Source organism: Vipera ursinii (genome assembly GCF_947247035.1).
Source record: "Vipera ursinii genome assembly, chromosome: 4".
Taxonomy (NCBI): domain Eukaryota; kingdom Metazoa; phylum Chordata; class Lepidosauria; order Squamata; family Viperidae; genus Vipera; species Vipera ursinii.
In genome coordinates, this window is record NC_139514.1 from 29,921,889 (window position 1) to 29,940,517 (window position 18,629).

The following is an 18,629-nucleotide window of genomic DNA, read 5'->3' on the forward strand; positions in this document are numbered from 1 at the left end:
ACAAATGCTGAGAGCTGAATGAGGAAATAGAGAAAATACTTAGTTGTTTCACAACTCTCTGTTGTAATGTAATTTTGGGTGACAGATGTACAGTACACCTACAAATTTTTAGGGAATATAGATCACATAGCCAATATTACTTTGTTGAAAAAATTCTACTAAAACTTTTGTAGGGGAAAGAAGTGAAACTAAAAAAAACAGCAAACATTTTTTTTAATCAAGAGATAATTTTCCAATCATCCAAGTGTACACATTAAAGTCTGGCATTTCTACACTATCTTGCTCTCCTTAACATATGAAATAAAAACATTGTGAAGAACCAGAATTTTACCAAACTGAGGAAAGCTGTCTTTTATGGTTTCCAATTTTTCTACTTTCATTAAATGAAATGTCTCACCGGAGTCTGCATTTCTGACTGGACATATGAGAGATACTATAACTGTTCACAATGTAGAAGTAATTGTGGTAAGGCACATCGTGTGTCACCACCTCCGAGTCTACTTGGTATGACCGACCTTTGTGGCTTCGTTTATGCAGCATCTATTAAAGAAGCACAGAATAACTCTTTTTTTAAAAAAAAATATTGGTTCAAAAGCTGTGATAATTATTGCACCACAATAAATATAGAAGACCTGAAAGAAAATATACTTTTAAAATGATCATACTATGTATCGGTAGTTGTGTATATATTAACATGGCTTTTCTCAATCTATTGTCTTTAGTAGAAATTGGTCTTCACTTTCTATAATTCCAAGTCAAAATACTGATCAGAAATTATGGGAATTGTTGCTCAAGGACAGCTGGAGAGCATTAGTCTTGGGGAAAACAAGTATAGAACAAGATTAATGATGCCCAACTTTTTCTATTTCCCCCCCTGATATTCTGTCAATGGATATCCAAAGATAGATATCTTATCTTTGCAATCCTTTCTCTTAAAGCTTCATCTGCAACAAAATGTGATGACATGAGCAGTGATGAGCTTATGTCCACATAATGCCTACACTGCACAAACTGTACTGTTTCTAATTTGCTATCGTGCAACTCAGGGTGCTGGCTATTGCCTATAAAGATCTACATAGCATAGGGCCCAACTTTTTGTATACTATAGTTTCTGCCAGTTCAGTGCAATCTGACACAATTGAGTTTTATACCTGTTTTTCTGTTGCAGTTGTAAATTTTCCAATAAGTGGATTATTAAGTATAATTGTGTAAGTCAGGGTCCTGAGTTGATTGCCTCTATTATCTTGGTTCCAAGTAGTTGATACAATATCTAAAGCCAAAAATATAGGTCATCATTGCTGTTCATTTATACAGTATCATTTAAACCATGCATTTCCATCCATGCAAAGCAAAGTGAATTAAACTATGAAATTAAACTATGTGGCATACAGTAATGAGTTTTAAATAGTTAATCTTCAAGTTTATCTTTCTGAAACTGGCTTGAATCATTATGATAAAGAATGAGAAGTATGCCCACAAATTAGTGTGGGTCAGGTTTTCTTTTGATTTTTTTATATGTATATTAAAATAAAATGTTTTTCTATGTACGGTATATTAAAATGTATTTTATGTACATAAAATATACATGTTTTAACCCCATCAAATGTCAGTAGTGGTTAATTCAGTGGTTAATTCTGTGGTTAATATGTGTGGTTAATATGTGTTGTGTTGAGGCAGGAAAATATACAACAACAAAAGAATAGAAAAGTAAATATATAACCAAGCAAATAAAATAAAACAGTAACCACTCGGAAGCTTCAACTGGTGCAAAGTGCAGCGGCACGGACACTCTTGGGAGCCTCCCGATACTCCCATATCACACCTCTCCTCCGTGCGCTGCACTGGCTTCCGGTTGCCTTCCGTGTGAAGTTCAAGGTGCTAACAATGACATACAAAGCCCTACATGGCATGGGTCCGGACTACCTACGGGAGCACCTTCTGCCAATGTCAGCAATATGTAGTAACACTTCATGTGACGTGGCGAGTTTGACACCCATGACCTATTGTATCCAGCTACATTTTGTTAATTCAATATAACTTGCAAGAAATATCAAATTGTGATTTCAGATCCATATATGCTGGTTGCCAATAAACCTTAACTTGTGAACATATTTATATTCTGACAGTGACTGTGTTCAGATAATCACTTCCTAACTTAAAAAAAGTCAAGATATGTATCTTTCTGAACAGGAAAACAAAGCCAAAATACTGCAGTTAAAACCACATTGCATCCAAATGTTCAGTTATATCTAAAGCTGAATAGCCTTCTCTAAAGCCAAGATCTGAGGTAAATTTAAACCATAGTTTGTTTCAGAATGATTATTAGTTATTAATAGATTCTCAATTCAGATGTTATCCAGAAGATATAATTGCTTATGATATTTTTCCCCAAGTCAAGCAAAGGGAAAAGCAAAAGAAGTAGCATTTAGTTGCATGAAAGTAGGCAAGATCTACTCATCTGAATGCAACCATGAAAAACATGGGTTTGCATTATATTTGAACCCAGCCTTTGTATCCGTTGCTTTTAACACAATATTCATCTTGTTAAAAAGGAAAGTAACTTTTTTTCCTCTCAATGTAAGAAGTACAAATTAAAATAGTTTACCTGTTATATTTCTAGTCCTGAGATATGTCTGCATGAAATGAGAATTAGTGAAAAGCATTTCAAACATCTTCTCTGCAGCAATACAGAAAATGCGATTAATAAAGAGTTTTCCATGGAGTTCACTGTTGAGGATGGCTTCCTCAGCTACTGGAGAAGAGTTTAAAACATGGGTTAAGAACTCTAGAACAGTTACATCAGAAAAATATATATCCCAAAAGATGAAACTGTCTGCACTACTTTAAAGGACAACAAAGGTAGAATGGTGTGAGACAATCTGATTGAAGATATCAAATGTAGGTAATGGCCATAGTAATTCCTCTTCCCAGCAACTTTCCTGACTAAAATTCTCTAAATGGAAATCTCAAAGTATATTTTAGAAAACTTCTTAAGCACTTATGGCCCTTTAGAATTAGAGTACTTAATGAAAATTTGTGAGTTTACTTGCCTATAAAATGTGTAGAATTCTAGAAATTTCAGTTTGGAACATTATGTGGGCTGTTACTGAAACTTCACTGTCTGTAAATGGGCTGATGGCGGTATCGTCCCTATCTGCATCACCACCATCATGTGTTGAACAGTGCCTCTCATCCATGGCTATAACAAAGGTTTCGTCAATACTATAATTGGTTGGCCTTGGAGTAGCCAGGGATACTGGGGGGACAATTGATGCTATGTCTGCAGCAGCTTTCTTTCTGATATATTGTGCAGATAACATAATGACATCTTGTTGATGCAAAAGATAAAATAGCAGTCATTGGTAGAGTATGATCTTTGAGTGGTGAAGCACCAGGCTAGAAGCCAGGAGACTGTGAGTTCTAGTCCTGCCTTGGGCATGAAAGCCCAAGGCAGATGATTTTGGACTAGTCATTCTCTCTCAGCCTAAACTCAGTGCCCGGGGTTGTTGTGCGGAAAATAGGGGAAGGAAGGTGTACTGTGGGTGTTTATCCTTCAGTTATTTATTTAGCTATTTATTTGATTAAGTTATATCCCACCTTTACCGTTTTTACAAATAACTCAAGGCAGTGAACCTATCAGCACATCTTCCTCCTATTTATAAAAATAATAAAGGCGGGATATAAATAAATCTTTTTAATGATCTTTAGACAATATTCCCACATTCTTGTTTGTACAGAAGCTCTCCAAACTGACCCTATTGTCCCTTTCTTTCAAACTTGATGGTAATAAACTACTGAAGGAGAAACAGGATGAACAGTTTACCTGTACAGTGTCCTCCAACCTTACACTATCAACTCAAGGTCTTTAGGATCTGTTGCCTAAGGCAACCACAACACTAAGCCATTGTCTATCAGTTTTACTAACTGTAAGATAAGCAAGAGCAGATTACATAGAACATTTGAGCCATTTTGATATATTCACTTAATTATCATGCCATCTACATACTGTACCTAACTTGCTGATAAGAATGTCATGTGGTACTTTGTCATGACATAGAACATTAAGACAGGAACATTATTTACCATCTTCATCACTTTCAGAGCCACTGCTCTTCTCCTTAGGAAAATTCTCATTTACATCCAAGGATTGTACTGAAACTTTGTGTGGTACAACATCAGAAAGCTTCCTTTCTAAAGGAATCAAATAATTTCTCTTGTCTTGTTTATCATAATGACATTCCTCTGGTTCAGCAACCTAATAAAATAGAAAAGCCATTTATTTAAGTAACATGACAATTCACAATCCCGGCTTTCCAAAAGGAAAATACAAAAACCTTCTAAAAGCTTCTAAAATCACTTACAAACTCCTGAAAACACACATATCTATCCATATTTCAAATGTAAATAGTCCTCATGACCACAATTGAGCCCAAAATTTAAGCAAGACATTTGTTAAATGAGTTTTGCTCCATTTCACAACCTTTCCTGTCACAGTTGTTAAGTGAATCACTGCAGTTGCTCAGTTAGTAACACGGTTGTTAAGTGAATCTGGCTTCCCCATTGACTTTGCTTTTCAGAAGGTTGCAGAAGATGATCACATGACATAAATATGAGTCAGTTGCCAAGCAGCCAATGGGAATGCTGCAATGGTTTTAAGTATGAAAAATGGTCATAAGCCTTTTCTGAGTGCCATCATAACTTAAAACTGTTGTATGTTGAGGACTACCCGCAAACATAATTCATTAAAGGGCTTGAACAAATGTGTTTACAGAACTATGAATACTACAAAACTCCATGCTATTTCCATGAGTTCCACTGAAATCAAAGTTCCACAGTAACTACTTCTGAAGTACAGTTATTCCCTGTCTTTATCGAACCATCCAGATACAGTATGCAAAACAGCCACAATGAAAACCAAACAAAAAAGACCTATAAATGAACATCATAAGCCTGTTTCTACCATGTCATTTGTAGCTTTCTGAACGACACGACTGCTAATATTTTGGCTGGTGAAAATGAATTATGATCCAATAAGATCCCATTTCAGCTTTTGTAATGACAGAGAATGTTCAAATTTTCAACTTGATTCTATTTTGCCATATAGTAGGGTGAAATGGAAGACAAACAAATTTAATAAAAAATAAAATCTTTAATTTATAACAGGGATATTATGTTATTGTCTTAGTTGCACAAATTATGTAAATTTTATATTGGGTATACTCAAAGTCAGGCCCATAAGCTAATCACAATACGTCTTACTATTTTTCAGAAAGAAAGTATAACTGTACTTAGGAATGCTAGAAGTTCATGCATCAAATGAGTAAAGAAGTAAATGAGTAAAAATGACAAACAATTCAAACAGTTAATATATTTTGTATAGTATTATACATAAAGCCTGACATTTGGTATACCATATCATATATAGAGATTTGTGGTTGTGTGTGTGTATTTTAGCAGCATCAAATGCCAAGAAAAAAGCACTTGATATTCATGTTTGAGTGAAAGTATAGTGATATAACAAGTAATAACAGGATTTTGTTATATATGACAATATTTTGAAATCTGTTAAAAATCTAAATTTCTAATTATATACAAATTATCGTCATGCTATAATGCTACATATTTTCAGTATATCCACAATAATAAGAATTTTAGTCTACAAGAACATGATAATAATTCACTGCTTGCTTGATTTCAATTTCTCATTTGATTTTGTAGGTTACTTTTTAAAAAATTCACTGAATAATAGGAAATATGTAAGATTAGAATTCATTTCAAACAGAAAATAATGGCTATAAGTAACTCGCTATCAGAAAACGTAACAATAAAGAATATAGCAACAAAAATGTTTTAGAAAGTACACTATGTGCTATTAATTCAGAAGGACTTATTTATGAACCAGCAAGGAATTCATTGAATTACTTTCAGTCTATAAATCTATTTATTTTATTTATTAAATTTGTATGCAGCCCAATTCACTAATACAGTAACTGGGTGGCTTACAATATAATAAAAAGTTTAAAAGTGCTGAAAACAATTAAAATTAGAATAAAAATATTAAAAGTAAAGAACCAAGATGATGGGCAGTCTGGGGATGAGAATCTTCTCTATCTCATCAGTCATCCCCAGTGTGTAGGCCCTGTCAGCCTGCAAGCCAACCAGCAGAACAAAATTTTTAGGCTCTTCCAGAAGGCCAGGAATATGGGTGTGGATCTCACCTGTGATGGGAGAATATTCCAGAGGATGGAGGCCATAGCAACTATGTTATCATAGTTTGGATATAATTTATAACACATTTCATTTAACCAAACTGATTTCTCAAAGAATGAGAAATCTATTAGCTGATAGAAGGCAATATGTATTTTTGTAAATATATAGCTTGCCTTGCATTAAATTATTTGAGTATATTTTTATATTCAGTTATAAAGTTCTAAATATTCTACACAAGTTAAAATATTCCATCCAAGTTTAAACTATGGTGTTTAAACAATATACATTCATATGCAAGAATATGAATAAGTTAATAAAGTTAATAATGCATTTATAGTGAAAAGGAATGTTTTAAAAGCTTACTTCTGAAAGTGAATTTCCAGTAAGAAATTCTGTCTCATCTTCAGTCTGAGCAGTGGATTCTTGAACTAGACCAACAGCTTTAGCTGGTTCCTTATCTCCAGATTCATCACTAAGGCTAGATCTATACAAAAATAAAAACAGTGTTACTTCATATTTATTCTAGAACCATTTGTTAATACAGTGTAATATTGGGTTTAAAGCATAGATTGGAAAAATGTTTGCCTTAAAATATTCAATCATTCTACCATCAAATGATGTCTTTATCTTAGAGGCATCAGTTTATAGAACTTGTCAAAAAGTAATACCATTGTGTTATATAAAGATGAATACTGCTATTTTGTTGCATGAATGAGGAAAAAAATCCTTTTGCTTATCTATAGTTTTATTTTCCCAAACATCTTCTTTATAATTACTCACAGCTAAGATGACTGTTGGGTTTATACGACCATCTCTTAAAAGATTCTGTAAAATGAATCTTCTGTATATAACTGAACATTTTGCATATTAAAAAATGTTTAAATACTACTGCTTCATTATATAGTGACACCAAAGATAAAAAGTTTTCACCAACCTGGATAACAAGAATTAATACATAAAATATCCCTGACAGAATAATTATACCAAATTTATAGCGATAGATGGTCCTATCAACAAAACACAATCTGCAAAAAAGCAAAAATCACAACAACAGTGTGGCAATCTATAATATTTCCTTACCTTAATTGTCCATTCTCTTCAGATGATGAATAAATGTTTTCCATCTCTTCTATATTTAAGCCAAGCTCAGAGCCATAGCTCTGGTGTACAAGCTGCCAGAATTCCTGTTTGGTTAATTTCTAAGAAACAGAGAAAAAAAGTACACTAAGAACAATGGCAAGTTGTTCACAAATTAATTATTGATTATCTAAGTCAAATCATTCTATTAATATAAAAGGACTGCTTCATAACAGCATTCAATAAACCCAGTATTAGCATACACAGCTTGTTTTGGGGCTGCCGGAACTATTCGGTTTTGCCATCTCAACAGTCTTACACACACCCCCATCCAATTCCTGAAATAACACCCCAAGACATTTTAACTATTGAGAACAGCTGCAACTTCTTAACTCATGTTAGTTGTACAAGGTCACATTAAGTCAGCTGTCTTTGGGTTAGAAGCTTCTCTCCTCAAATGTTAAAGAGGCCCTGATCAAAGAACTGTAGCAAAATAGCAAGTGAAGCAGAATGATGTAAACCTAAGAGCAATGTCTTCTCTAAATCAGCAATTTCAGAATATTCTACTGTTGCCCTAACCGCTACTAGATTGTTTTCCTCTGCCTATCTTGTCAGGAGAACATCTGGTCTCGTGCTTCAGAATAAGACAGGACATGTATTTGACCTTCTGTAATGTTACATTTATACCAAATTATCTTTCAGTAGTCTTGTTTTAAGATTAAATATATCTAGCTACTTAGATCCCTTTTCCAATACAGCACTTCATTATTTCTTTAACCACCCTCATTGCTGTAATGTGGGAATGACCTTGGGAGACTTGGAGAAGAGATGCAGCCAAACAAATGGTCAGATAAAAGGCAACTTAGCCCACAACAGGAATGGGATGGAGCAAGCAGCTCAGAAGGGACCCCTAGTTTTGGGGGCTGTAAAAAAGATGTGAGGAGGGCACATGTTATTTCAAAATTTGCAAGTTCCTGTTAATATAACCTTACAATAAAGTAGACTTAGCTCATCTTGCCATGCTTCCTATCTGGTTTACCTCTAAAGATGATTGCCTTTCTCTGAACCCGTTCAAATTTCTCTGACTTCTTCTAAAAACATAATAAGCAGAACTAGAATTTGAGCTCAAAGTTGGGGCTAACCAAAGTACAATAAATATTATGACCCTTTTGATTCATATTCTCTTTATAATGTACTATTGTTTCAACTTTTTCCCCAATTACCAATATAAGCCAATTTAATATGTAACATGAGCTATATGTGTGTTTTTCATTTTAGCTTCCTACATGAAGAATTTTGCACTTGCTTCTGTTAAATATCCTTCAGTTACTTTCAGGCTATTTTGCTAAGTAATGAAAGTTTTGAATGTTATTGTTCTTTTCTAGGATAGTTATCCCAGTTTCGTTCTTTTAAAAAAACTGATAAGGATTCCCTCCATTTCTTCTTCCAAGCTGTTAATAAAAATAGATGCTTAGAGGGCCCACAACTAATCCTTGGAGACGCACGCTCAAAAATCTCTCAAATTTAATGAGGAATTATTGATGAGTGATATTGAGCTATTTTTGAGCCATTTTGATATATTCACTTAATTATCATGCATCTACATACTGTACCTAACTTGCTGATAAGAATGTCATGAGGTACTTTGTCAAATGTCTTGAAACTAAGATGTATTGTCAACAGCATTCCCCCAATGTATTAAGAATATTATCTGATTGAAAATGAGTTAAGATTAATTTGGCAAGCCTTCTTCCTACAAATTCATTCCACTTCATTAAATAATCTTGTTGTTTCATAATTACAAATAAGGATTCAGGGAAAAGAAAGTTGGATTTAAGCTTCTTTCCAACTACATAGAACAAACAAAAAGCATACAAAAATGATGCTTAAATTGGGCTTATTAGTTTAATAGTAGCGCTAAACCATAAACCACTTCCATGTCCACAGAATAAAATGTACCCTAATTAATAATAGTGAATATGCCATGAATGCTAATAGTTTATACGAGTTAAGATCTATTTGAAGACACATATAGTTAGCAAATGTTTACCATGGATGTTCTTTATTATTTATTTTATTTATTTATTTTATTTATTTTTATTACATTTATATCCCGCCCTTCTCCGAAGACTCAGGGCAGCTTACAAGCTTAGTAGCCTTCATTCTATGTATATGCCTGCTTGTTAGGGATTTCACACACACCCCCAAGCGGCATTATTACAAAGTCAGCTTATTGCCCCCAACAATCTGGGTCCTCATTTTACCTACCTCGGAAGGATGGAAGGCTGAGTCAACCTTGAGCCTGGTGGGATGCGAACCTGCACTAATTGCAGGCAGCTGGTGTTACTTAAGGAGGCATTAGCCCACTGCTCCACCAAGGCTTATCCTATGTTTTTATGATTGCAACATAATCCTACTATCAGTCATAAAATAATGAAAGCAGAGCAAACAAGCCATACAAATGACATGTAAGCAAAAATGCAATTTACACAGTATTACACTAAGCCATCTTAGTAGAATTAGCTAGGAATTTTTTTACAATAAATTCTAATACAGTGGACCTCATTATCTCCAGGTTTTGAGTATCCATGGTTAAAAAACAAAGACTCAAATAAATTGTCTATAGTAAATGGTTTAGGTATCTGCATTTTTAGGTTTGCAGTTTTGTTTCATCCATTATTTAGCACATTCACAGAATTCTCCTTAGATTGCCTGGTGATCCTACCAAACTGCTACATTCTGATGTTATATTGTCATCCTCTTTCTGCAAGTTACTTCCCCACAGTGACAATGAGCAATGCACAGGGGAGAACTCTGCTGAGTAAAGTAGCATATGATCACAGAAAATATTGCCATTTAACAACAAGATTAAGCAGATGATTTTTCCTTAATTATGGAATTTAAGCCCCCAATTAGCTTAGGCTCAAACTCCTGTTATCTGCAGTTGCACTATCCATGATTGCATGGGGCTGCATTGTATGCTGAAGCAAAAACAGGCACAATTAGTAGGATCCACTTATACCTAGTTATGTAATAATTACATTATTCCAAAGAGATTCAACAACCATTTCACTGAAATGGTATGAGGTTTCTTGCCTGAGCAAGGGATTGGACTAGAAGATCTCCAAAGTCCCTTTCAACTCCGTTATTCTGTTATTTTCCTGAGATGTAAAAACTGTCCTTCAGCCTCAGAATACAAAAGTCAGCAGAAATTGTGATAAAGATACCCTTGTATGCAATAGTTAACAGTCTAATATAGAGAGATACTAAGCAGGATAAATAGGGAGCACTTTAAAAAAATGTATATTGGCCTTCCCATTACAGATGAAAAATAGAAGAGCAATATAAGAAATAAAGAGAATATAAAGTATTTTTGTCTCTTCTGAATAAAAAGAGAAGGAGAAATACATAAAGTTGAGACTCTACTCAAATTTCGCTGAACATGCAACAAATAAAGACTCATTTGAATGCAGGTGGAACAGATTTAATCTTGTGTTGTGCTACAATGTTCACCACCCTTGGTGTTCCCTGGATATGATGACTTATTTTGTCATGGATAAAGACAGCTATTTTTGCTTTGTTCCCACAATGCAAATAGTGTGGCTTTTGTTGCCACATTGCAATACTGAAAATGGTTTAGTTTTCACTAAGCATGATGTAGGAAACAAACCATTGCTATAAAACTTGTTTTGAAGTTAGAATTACACATGATTCAGGACAATTTGGCTTATTCAATAAACCACAGTAAAACCTAACAGTAGCTTAGTGTATTAAATGAACCCAATAGCAACACTGCTATTATTCTGCAAAGATACTATATAATTAATGCATGACATTCAAGAAGGAGGATGTGATATAACCAGTCACTCCATAACTTTTTCTAGTTTCTTAATAGCTATCAACAAGCATTTCAAGCAGAGATCTCCCATTTATATTTGGAGATGTTAAGAATTGAATCTAGAGCTTTCTGCATTCTAAGCATATATCTACTATTACAGACATGTCAAACACAAGGCCTGGGGGCCGGATCCGGCCCACGAAGTGGTTTCATGTGGCCCCATGAAGCCATCCTGGAAACTGTGAGGGAACGGCCCCCACTGCCTTGGCCCTGGCCCAGAGACCCTCCTCCTGCCAGAGACCCTCAGATCTGTCCCACTCCTGCCCAGGCCCCCATAGGCACCCTTGATGCGAACGATGTAGAGCTGGCCATGCCCACCCAGTAGGCCATATGCACTCTAGCCACGCCCACCCAGTAGGCCACGCCCACCCTGGCCATACCCACCCAGCCCCCTGAGGGCAACCGCAATGCTGATGCGGCCCTCAATGAAATTAAGTTTGACACCCCTGTACTATTAGGTTACGCTCATCTTTTAATGATTCCCTAGTTGCAAAGAAGCAGCATCAGTGCTTGCTCAAAGGCAACCCATACCATCATGTCAGTTCTACACATTAAAACACTATGGCTATGTTCATACAACTTGCTTATCTTAATTATTTACCTAATCACTGTCTGGATTTGCACAATCACTAAACCAAAAACCTATTAAATGTCCATAAAAAACAAAATTAAAAGTAACCATAATTAATATACAAATATAGCTATGTTAGTAAAGTGTTGGTTAAACTTGACTAAGCCATGCAAATATTTTTCTTCAACTCAAATAATGATATTCTTTCTAACTTAAGAATAAGAAAATCTAACTCTATAGAAAAAAATCTATTGAGTCTAAAGAGACTATGAATTTAAGAGCAACAAGTTTCTCATATAAGCCTGAAATCCTTCTTTCCTTCCACATTCATTTACCTGCAATCGTCTGCTTGAAAAGAGATCACATTCATAGATTTGCAATACCAAAGTACATTGAACTTCAAACTGACGCTCAGGAAACTGGACACATCATCAGAACAAAGTTAACATAAGCAACTTCAGGGTTGAAGCAACTTTCCGTCATTGAAAATCAGCACTTCCTGAAGTGTCAGAATTCCTTCTCCTCCTCAAGCCATTTAACTAACAAAGCAAACTAGAAGCCGGCAAGGTAGGTAAAATTTAATATAAGCTTACCTTGCCTGCACAGAAGTTTCTATCAAACAGTGGCAAAATTTACAGAGAGACCCCATTTAAAAAGACTCAAAACAAAATTCCACTTTGAGAGAAAAGTGTTGCACTTATACAAATTCTACTCCTGGCACTCAGAAAGCTGTTAAAAAGTGGGCAGGTCTGATTTTAGTTCTTAAGTTGTTCCTTGTACCAGCCCAGTTTCAGCTCCTCCCATAAAGGAAACAAATCAACAGTCTGTGAAGCACACAGATTAAAATTTCTAAAGATCTAGCAACTGAGGCTTTTTTCTGTCTCTTCCACAGGTTACTGGAATATGCATAAGACTGAACAGATTCAAAGGGAATTTTCTCTTTTGCTCCTCTCCTAAGAACTGCACTAAGTTATTACAGCATCTCCTGGGAGCGATTTTAAAGCTGCTTGTGTGCTAATGTTGCTGATAATTCCACTCAAAATTGGTCAAGCTGTACTTCACTGCAAGAGAAGAACTCAATCTACATTCCTAGGTATAGCCTCCTTGTCAGATTTCTCTTTAACCCTTTTGCTAAGATGCACATAGATACCAGCTTGGTAACCTGTCCCACAGCTCAGGAGAAACAAACACCTTGAATTTTCTCCTGAAAGTGATCAGCAGTAATAAGATGCCATTTGATGTATCTGTCCCCTACCTTCCCATTTTCTTCCTGGATTGATGCATATTGTTGATTGTTGACTTTTCATTGTTTTAAATGTGTGCTTATATTCTACGCTTGATAACATTTGCTTCAAAAGTATTTTCTTTCAGAAAACTGCTAACTCTGAAATTCTGTGCAGATCATTTAATAGAATAACAGAGCTGGAAGAAACTTTGTATGTCTTTGAGTCCAACTCCCTGCCCAAGCAGGAGACCCTATACCAGTGATGGCGAACCTTTTAGAGACCAAAAGCCCAAACTGCAACCCAAAATCCACTTATGTATTGTCGGGTGCCGGGTGGGTGTGGCCCATTGGGTGGTTATGGCTGCGGTGGTAATGGCAGACTGGGTGGGACTAAAAAGTTCAATCAATCAATTCGAACTTTGCGAGATCTTTCCCCCCCCGCTAAAGTTGAAATTGATTAAACCTTTTTTTTTTTTGCACACGGTGGCAGAGGCCTAAAGCGAAAAGGTTTTATAAAACCCAGCTGAAGGCCTAGGACTTGGGTGATGCCGCACGTGCCCACAGAGAGGGCTCTGCGTGCCACCTGTGGCACGAGTGCCATAGGTTCGCCACCACGGCCCTATACCATTCCAGACAAATGGCTGTCCAATCTCTTCTTAAAAACCTCCGGTGATGGACCACCCACAACTTCTGAAGGCAAGCCATTCCACTGACTAATTGTTCTCACTGTTAGGAAATTTCTCCTTAGTTCTAAGTTGGATCTGTCCTTGATAAGTTTCCATCTGTTACTTCTTGTCCTGCCCTCAGGTGTTAAGGAGAATTGGTTGTCCCCCTCTTCCATGACAGTTCCTCAAATATTGGAACATTGCTGTTATGTCATCCCTAATCTTTCTTTTCACTAGACTAGACATACTGAGCACCTATAACTGATCTTCACATGTTTTAGTCTCCAGCTCCCTAATCATCTTTGTTGCTCTTCTTTGCCCTCTTTCTACCATCTCAACATCTTTTTTGTATTGTGGTGACCAAAATGGATGCAGTATTCCAAGTGTGGACTTGCCAAAGTAGTATAAAGCGATGCTAACACTTCATATGACCTTATGATTCCTAGGACCACATTGGCTTAGGGGTTTTTTTAGTTAGTTTTACTGAAAGGTAGTTCGTTTCACTGTTAGAAATCTTTGTGGGAAGAATGTACGTGTTTGCAAGCAAGATTGTTATAAACCTGCACACCTTAAAGGATTATTAATTACCTGGAAACATCTGACCCTGAAATCTATTGAAATTTTTCTTTTCCTATTTTTTCCAGCCATGAAAATCTTAGAATATAACAAAATATTATAGTTTGGGAGTATACAATACCACACAAGAATTCTTAATTATGTATCCAATTTCATCTAAGTACTTACTTTCTTATTGTGTAACCTATTGCTTTCCAAATATAACCAACCACTATAATAATGACCATTTTTTTTTTAAAAAAAGGCTGCGTTACTGTCTTTTAGAATTCAAGTGCAGTAACTGCATAATGCATTTCAAATTCTAGGGTTAGGGTTCACAGACAAGGTATATATATTGCCCGGTGACCCCTAGGATATGCCCAAATAACCCATTTGGAGATAATTTCCCACATCCCTAGTTTTAAGAACCACTAAGGGTGGAGATAATGTTTTTGAAGTCTTTTCTGAATTGGGAAAATCCTGTGCACATAAAGGTTTATTCAGGGAAGGTATATTAACATTATTTTACTACTATGTAGTTTTTATGTCAGCAATGTTTCAAACTTGTGATCGTCTATACACAGAACACCATCTGAAAAAATACCATTTTTGTTTCCATCCAACATTTGGATCTCAAAATGTATTACTGGTACTCCTTGACTCACAACTACAGTTGAGCCCAAAATGTCTGTTGCTAAGTGAGACAGTTGTTAAGTGAGTTTTACCTCATATTACAACCTTTCTTGCCACAGTTGTTAAGTGAATCACTGCAGTTGTTAAGGTAGTAACACAGTTGCTAAATGAATTTGACTTCCCCACTGATTTTGTTTCTCAGGTCACAAAAGTTGATCACATGATCTCAGGATACTGCAACCATAAATAGTCATAAATATGAACTAGTTGTCAAACATCTGAATTTTGATCACATGAAACGTGGAGATGCAGCAAGAGTATTAAGGTTGAGAAAGTCATGTCACTGTGCCATTGCAACTTTGAATGGTCACTAAATGAACTGTTGTAAGTCAAGGACTACCCGAACTTAATTGCAAGTGTTAATATGACAGTAGAGGAATGTTATTAAAAATGTTATTAACAAAAGTAACTATAGTAACTATATTTAACTTTAATTACAGGTACATATAAATATATTTTGGGTTTTGATCTGGCCCCATCCATTACTTTTGAAGTTCTATCTCACCTAACCCAGAATAAGTTCTTCACTCATAATTGTTGGTTGAAATAATACATCTGATAGAAACAAGGCCATGCAATATTTCTGAATTTGGATCAGGTAAAAAATCTAGCCTAAAGATGCAAGCAGAGAAGGATAGAAAGCTGCTTGTTTTTGATGAGTGATTCTGGAATTTCTCCAGCTAAAAGCACTCTAAATCAACCTAAAATTATCTACATAAAAGTGTTTAAAATCTATATCAGTCCATGATAAAGGGCAGATAATAGATGTAAACATATAGAAAAACATACATATTAGCTATCTTATGTTTTCCTTTTTCTTGAACATAGATTATTCCTTGCAGAACCCAGTCAAACTGTTAAATCAAGATAAGGTTCAAAATTTTCATATGGTACTAAAACACATTATATATTGAAGCCAGGAAAATTCTCAAACAGATGTCTAATTTTTTTTTAAATAAACTTCATTTGTCCTTATTTTGTCAGATGCTAATTTGTGAATAAATAAATAAATAAAAATGTGGCAATTTAAATTTAAATTTAAAGAAAGATTTTAACTTTGGGGGTTATATCTAACTCAAAATATTTTTAAATAAATACTCAGGCCAATTTCATGTATTTATAAAGTACATCAAGTCTTCTACCCCTGCCGTCCATATTTATCCATAGATTATAGAGCTACAATTTTAAAATAATTATGTAAGAAAAAAAATCTTTAAAAAGCTGTGAAATATTAGTGCAAATTACCAGTGTATAAATACAAATGGTAAGGCAACAGTTTCAAAGACATCTGACTAGTATTTTTTACTGATACTGGTACTGTTTCATTACAGCATCCAAAATAAGTCAGGACCTTAGATATTTCCCAGCTATATAAAAACTTACCTTCTCCAACAATGCATTTTGCCATAATCGAAACATATTGAGGTAGGTTCGGTCTCTGGCACTGAAGGAAGTGAAGAAAAACTGCAAAACAAAATGGTAATTTGCATGAAAAATATTAAAAGTAATCTACAAATCAGTCAACCTTATTTCAAATAATAAGACATTAAGTCAGAGCCCATGGATCTAAGAAGGACTACATTATACACTGTTTAGCCATTTACAATCCTAAACATATTTACTTATATAAAAGTTTCATTAAGTTCAGTCAGGCTTACTATTATTCTATCTGTTTTTTTGCCTTTCTGGTGGTTACAGAGTATTTACTCCCAAGCAAATGGGTATACTCCAAATGTATATTCACACTACCATAAAAGTAAGTCTCAATAAACTTAATAGGTTCATCAGATCTAAATGGTATATAAAAGATATAGCATATAGTCAAATTCTAACATGATTTGCAAACTATTACTATTATTGTTATCCAATTTATTTGAGGGCCACCTCACAGCAAAATTAAAATTCATAACTTTCCTTTCCAGGTGCAACATAATAAAAGCATTTTTTGGCCCTTACATGCACACACCCATTCACATGTTCTAAAAGCCTAGATGCATTCCTGATTGATAGAGGAAGAGCCTCAATGCAAAGTAAGCACTCATACTTTTCCAAGTATTACTTTATCCTTCCTCTTACTATTTTCCCCAAAGCAACAATCCCCTTAGATGGGTTGGGCTGAGAGAGTGACTGGCCCAAGGTCACCCAGCTGACCTTCATGCCTAAGTCAGGACTCAAATTCAGTATCCTGCTTTCTTAACAGCATCTTAACTGCACACCAAACTGGTTTTGTTTAGTTTAGTTTTGGACAGTCTTCTCCAGGCCCCTAGACATATAGACCAGAACAGGAGTAGGCAACCTTGGCTCTTTTATGACTTGTGGACTTCAACTCCCAGAATTCCTGAGCCAGCCATGCTGAGGGGAAAAGGAGAGGTTTCCAAGCGGAGCCATGGTGGCTCAGGAATTCTGGGAGTTGAAGTCCATGAGTCATAAAAGAGCCAAGGTTGCCTACCCCTGGACTAGAACATCCTTCATCAGGCACATAGTACAGGTAGTCCTCGACGTACAGCAGTTCATTTAGTGACCGTTCAAAGTTAGAATGGCACTGAATAAAGTTACTTATGACTATTTTTCACATTTATGACTGTTGCAGCATCCCCATAGTACATGATCAAAATTGAGATGCTTGGCAACTGACTTACATTTATGACATGATCTTTCCTGCAGAATCAACTGCAGTGATTCACTTAACAATTGTGGCAAGGAAGGTGGTAAAATGGAGCAAAATTCACTTAACAGCTGTCTCACTTAGCAACAGAAATGTTGGGCTCAATTGTGGTGATAAGTTGAGGACTACCTGTAATGGCCATGTCAAATTAGAGTAATGGGAACTGAAGACCTATAACTTTGGAGAGCATGGTGAAAAAAAGATAATTTGGTGTCGTGGTTAAGTCACCAGGCTAGAACCCAGGACACCATGATTCTAGTTCTGCCTTAGGCACAAAGACAGCTAGGTTACCTTGGGCCAGTCACTCTCTGTCAGCCCAAAGAAGGAGACAATAGCAAGCTACTTCTGAAAATGTTGCAAGAAAACTTCACTGACTAGTCTAGGCAGTCACCAGGAATCAACACTGACTCAAAGGCATATGCACACACACCCTCACAGGGAAAGCTAACTAACAAGAAAGACTGGCTTTTGTCTGTTGGAAGGAAGGAAGGAAGGAAGGAAGGAAGGAAGGGAGGGAGGGAGGGAGGGAGGGAGGGAGGGAGGGAGGGAGGGAGAGAGGGAATTGGCTGCCTCAAGAAATGTCTCCATTAAATAGAGATACAAGTAAGAATATTGTACCTTCTCCCCTTCTGTAGCAATTTGGATAGCATTTGGAATAAGCCGAGCCGTCTTCTCTTTTGTCATGAAGGTTATGTCCTTCAGAGCAATAGAAATCTGAAGTTTGAAATACACACAAAATAAGCCATCTAAAAGCTAACACTGAAACTACAGAAACAACATATAAAATGAATATAATTAAAGCAATAGTTTTCACATGGTTTCATTTAATTCAGCATTACTACTCATATCAAAACCCTTCCTTTAAAAAAATTGGAAGAGTTAAAAACAACCTAAACATGTTGGGTATCTTTATGGGTTTCCTTATGAAAATCATACAAACTAATATAGAAATCTTATCATAAAAAGGCAAACTTAAAATTCTTAGTGTGAAAATATACTACCTATGCCAATACTGTCTGTGCATGTGTATGAATGTATGTAGGTATTTATGTGTACATAGAGACAGGGAT

General features: G+C 35.6%; 1 protein-coding gene across 1 annotated transcript in view; it reads right to left on the reverse strand.

Moving 5' to 3' along the window:
- GRAMD1C (GRAM domain containing 1C) overlaps positions 1-18,629 on the reverse strand; it is a gene marked incomplete at its 5' end in the record, with an annotated part of 63,282 nt that overhangs the window by 13,509 nt on the left and 31,144 nt on the right. The window contains 8 exons of the mRNA XM_083362610.1: positions 398-540; positions 1,152-1,270; positions 2,606-2,749; positions 4,084-4,255; positions 6,574-6,694; positions 7,291-7,409; positions 16,278-16,358; positions 18,178-18,273. Of these exons, the coding sequence (XP_083218736.1) occupies positions 398-540; positions 1,152-1,270; positions 2,606-2,749; positions 4,084-4,255; positions 6,574-6,694; positions 7,291-7,409; positions 16,278-16,358; positions 18,178-18,273 (995 nt within the window). The remainder of the gene's footprint in view (positions 1-397; positions 541-1,151; positions 1,271-2,605; positions 2,750-4,083; positions 4,256-6,573; positions 6,695-7,290; positions 7,410-16,277; positions 16,359-18,177; positions 18,274-18,629) is intronic.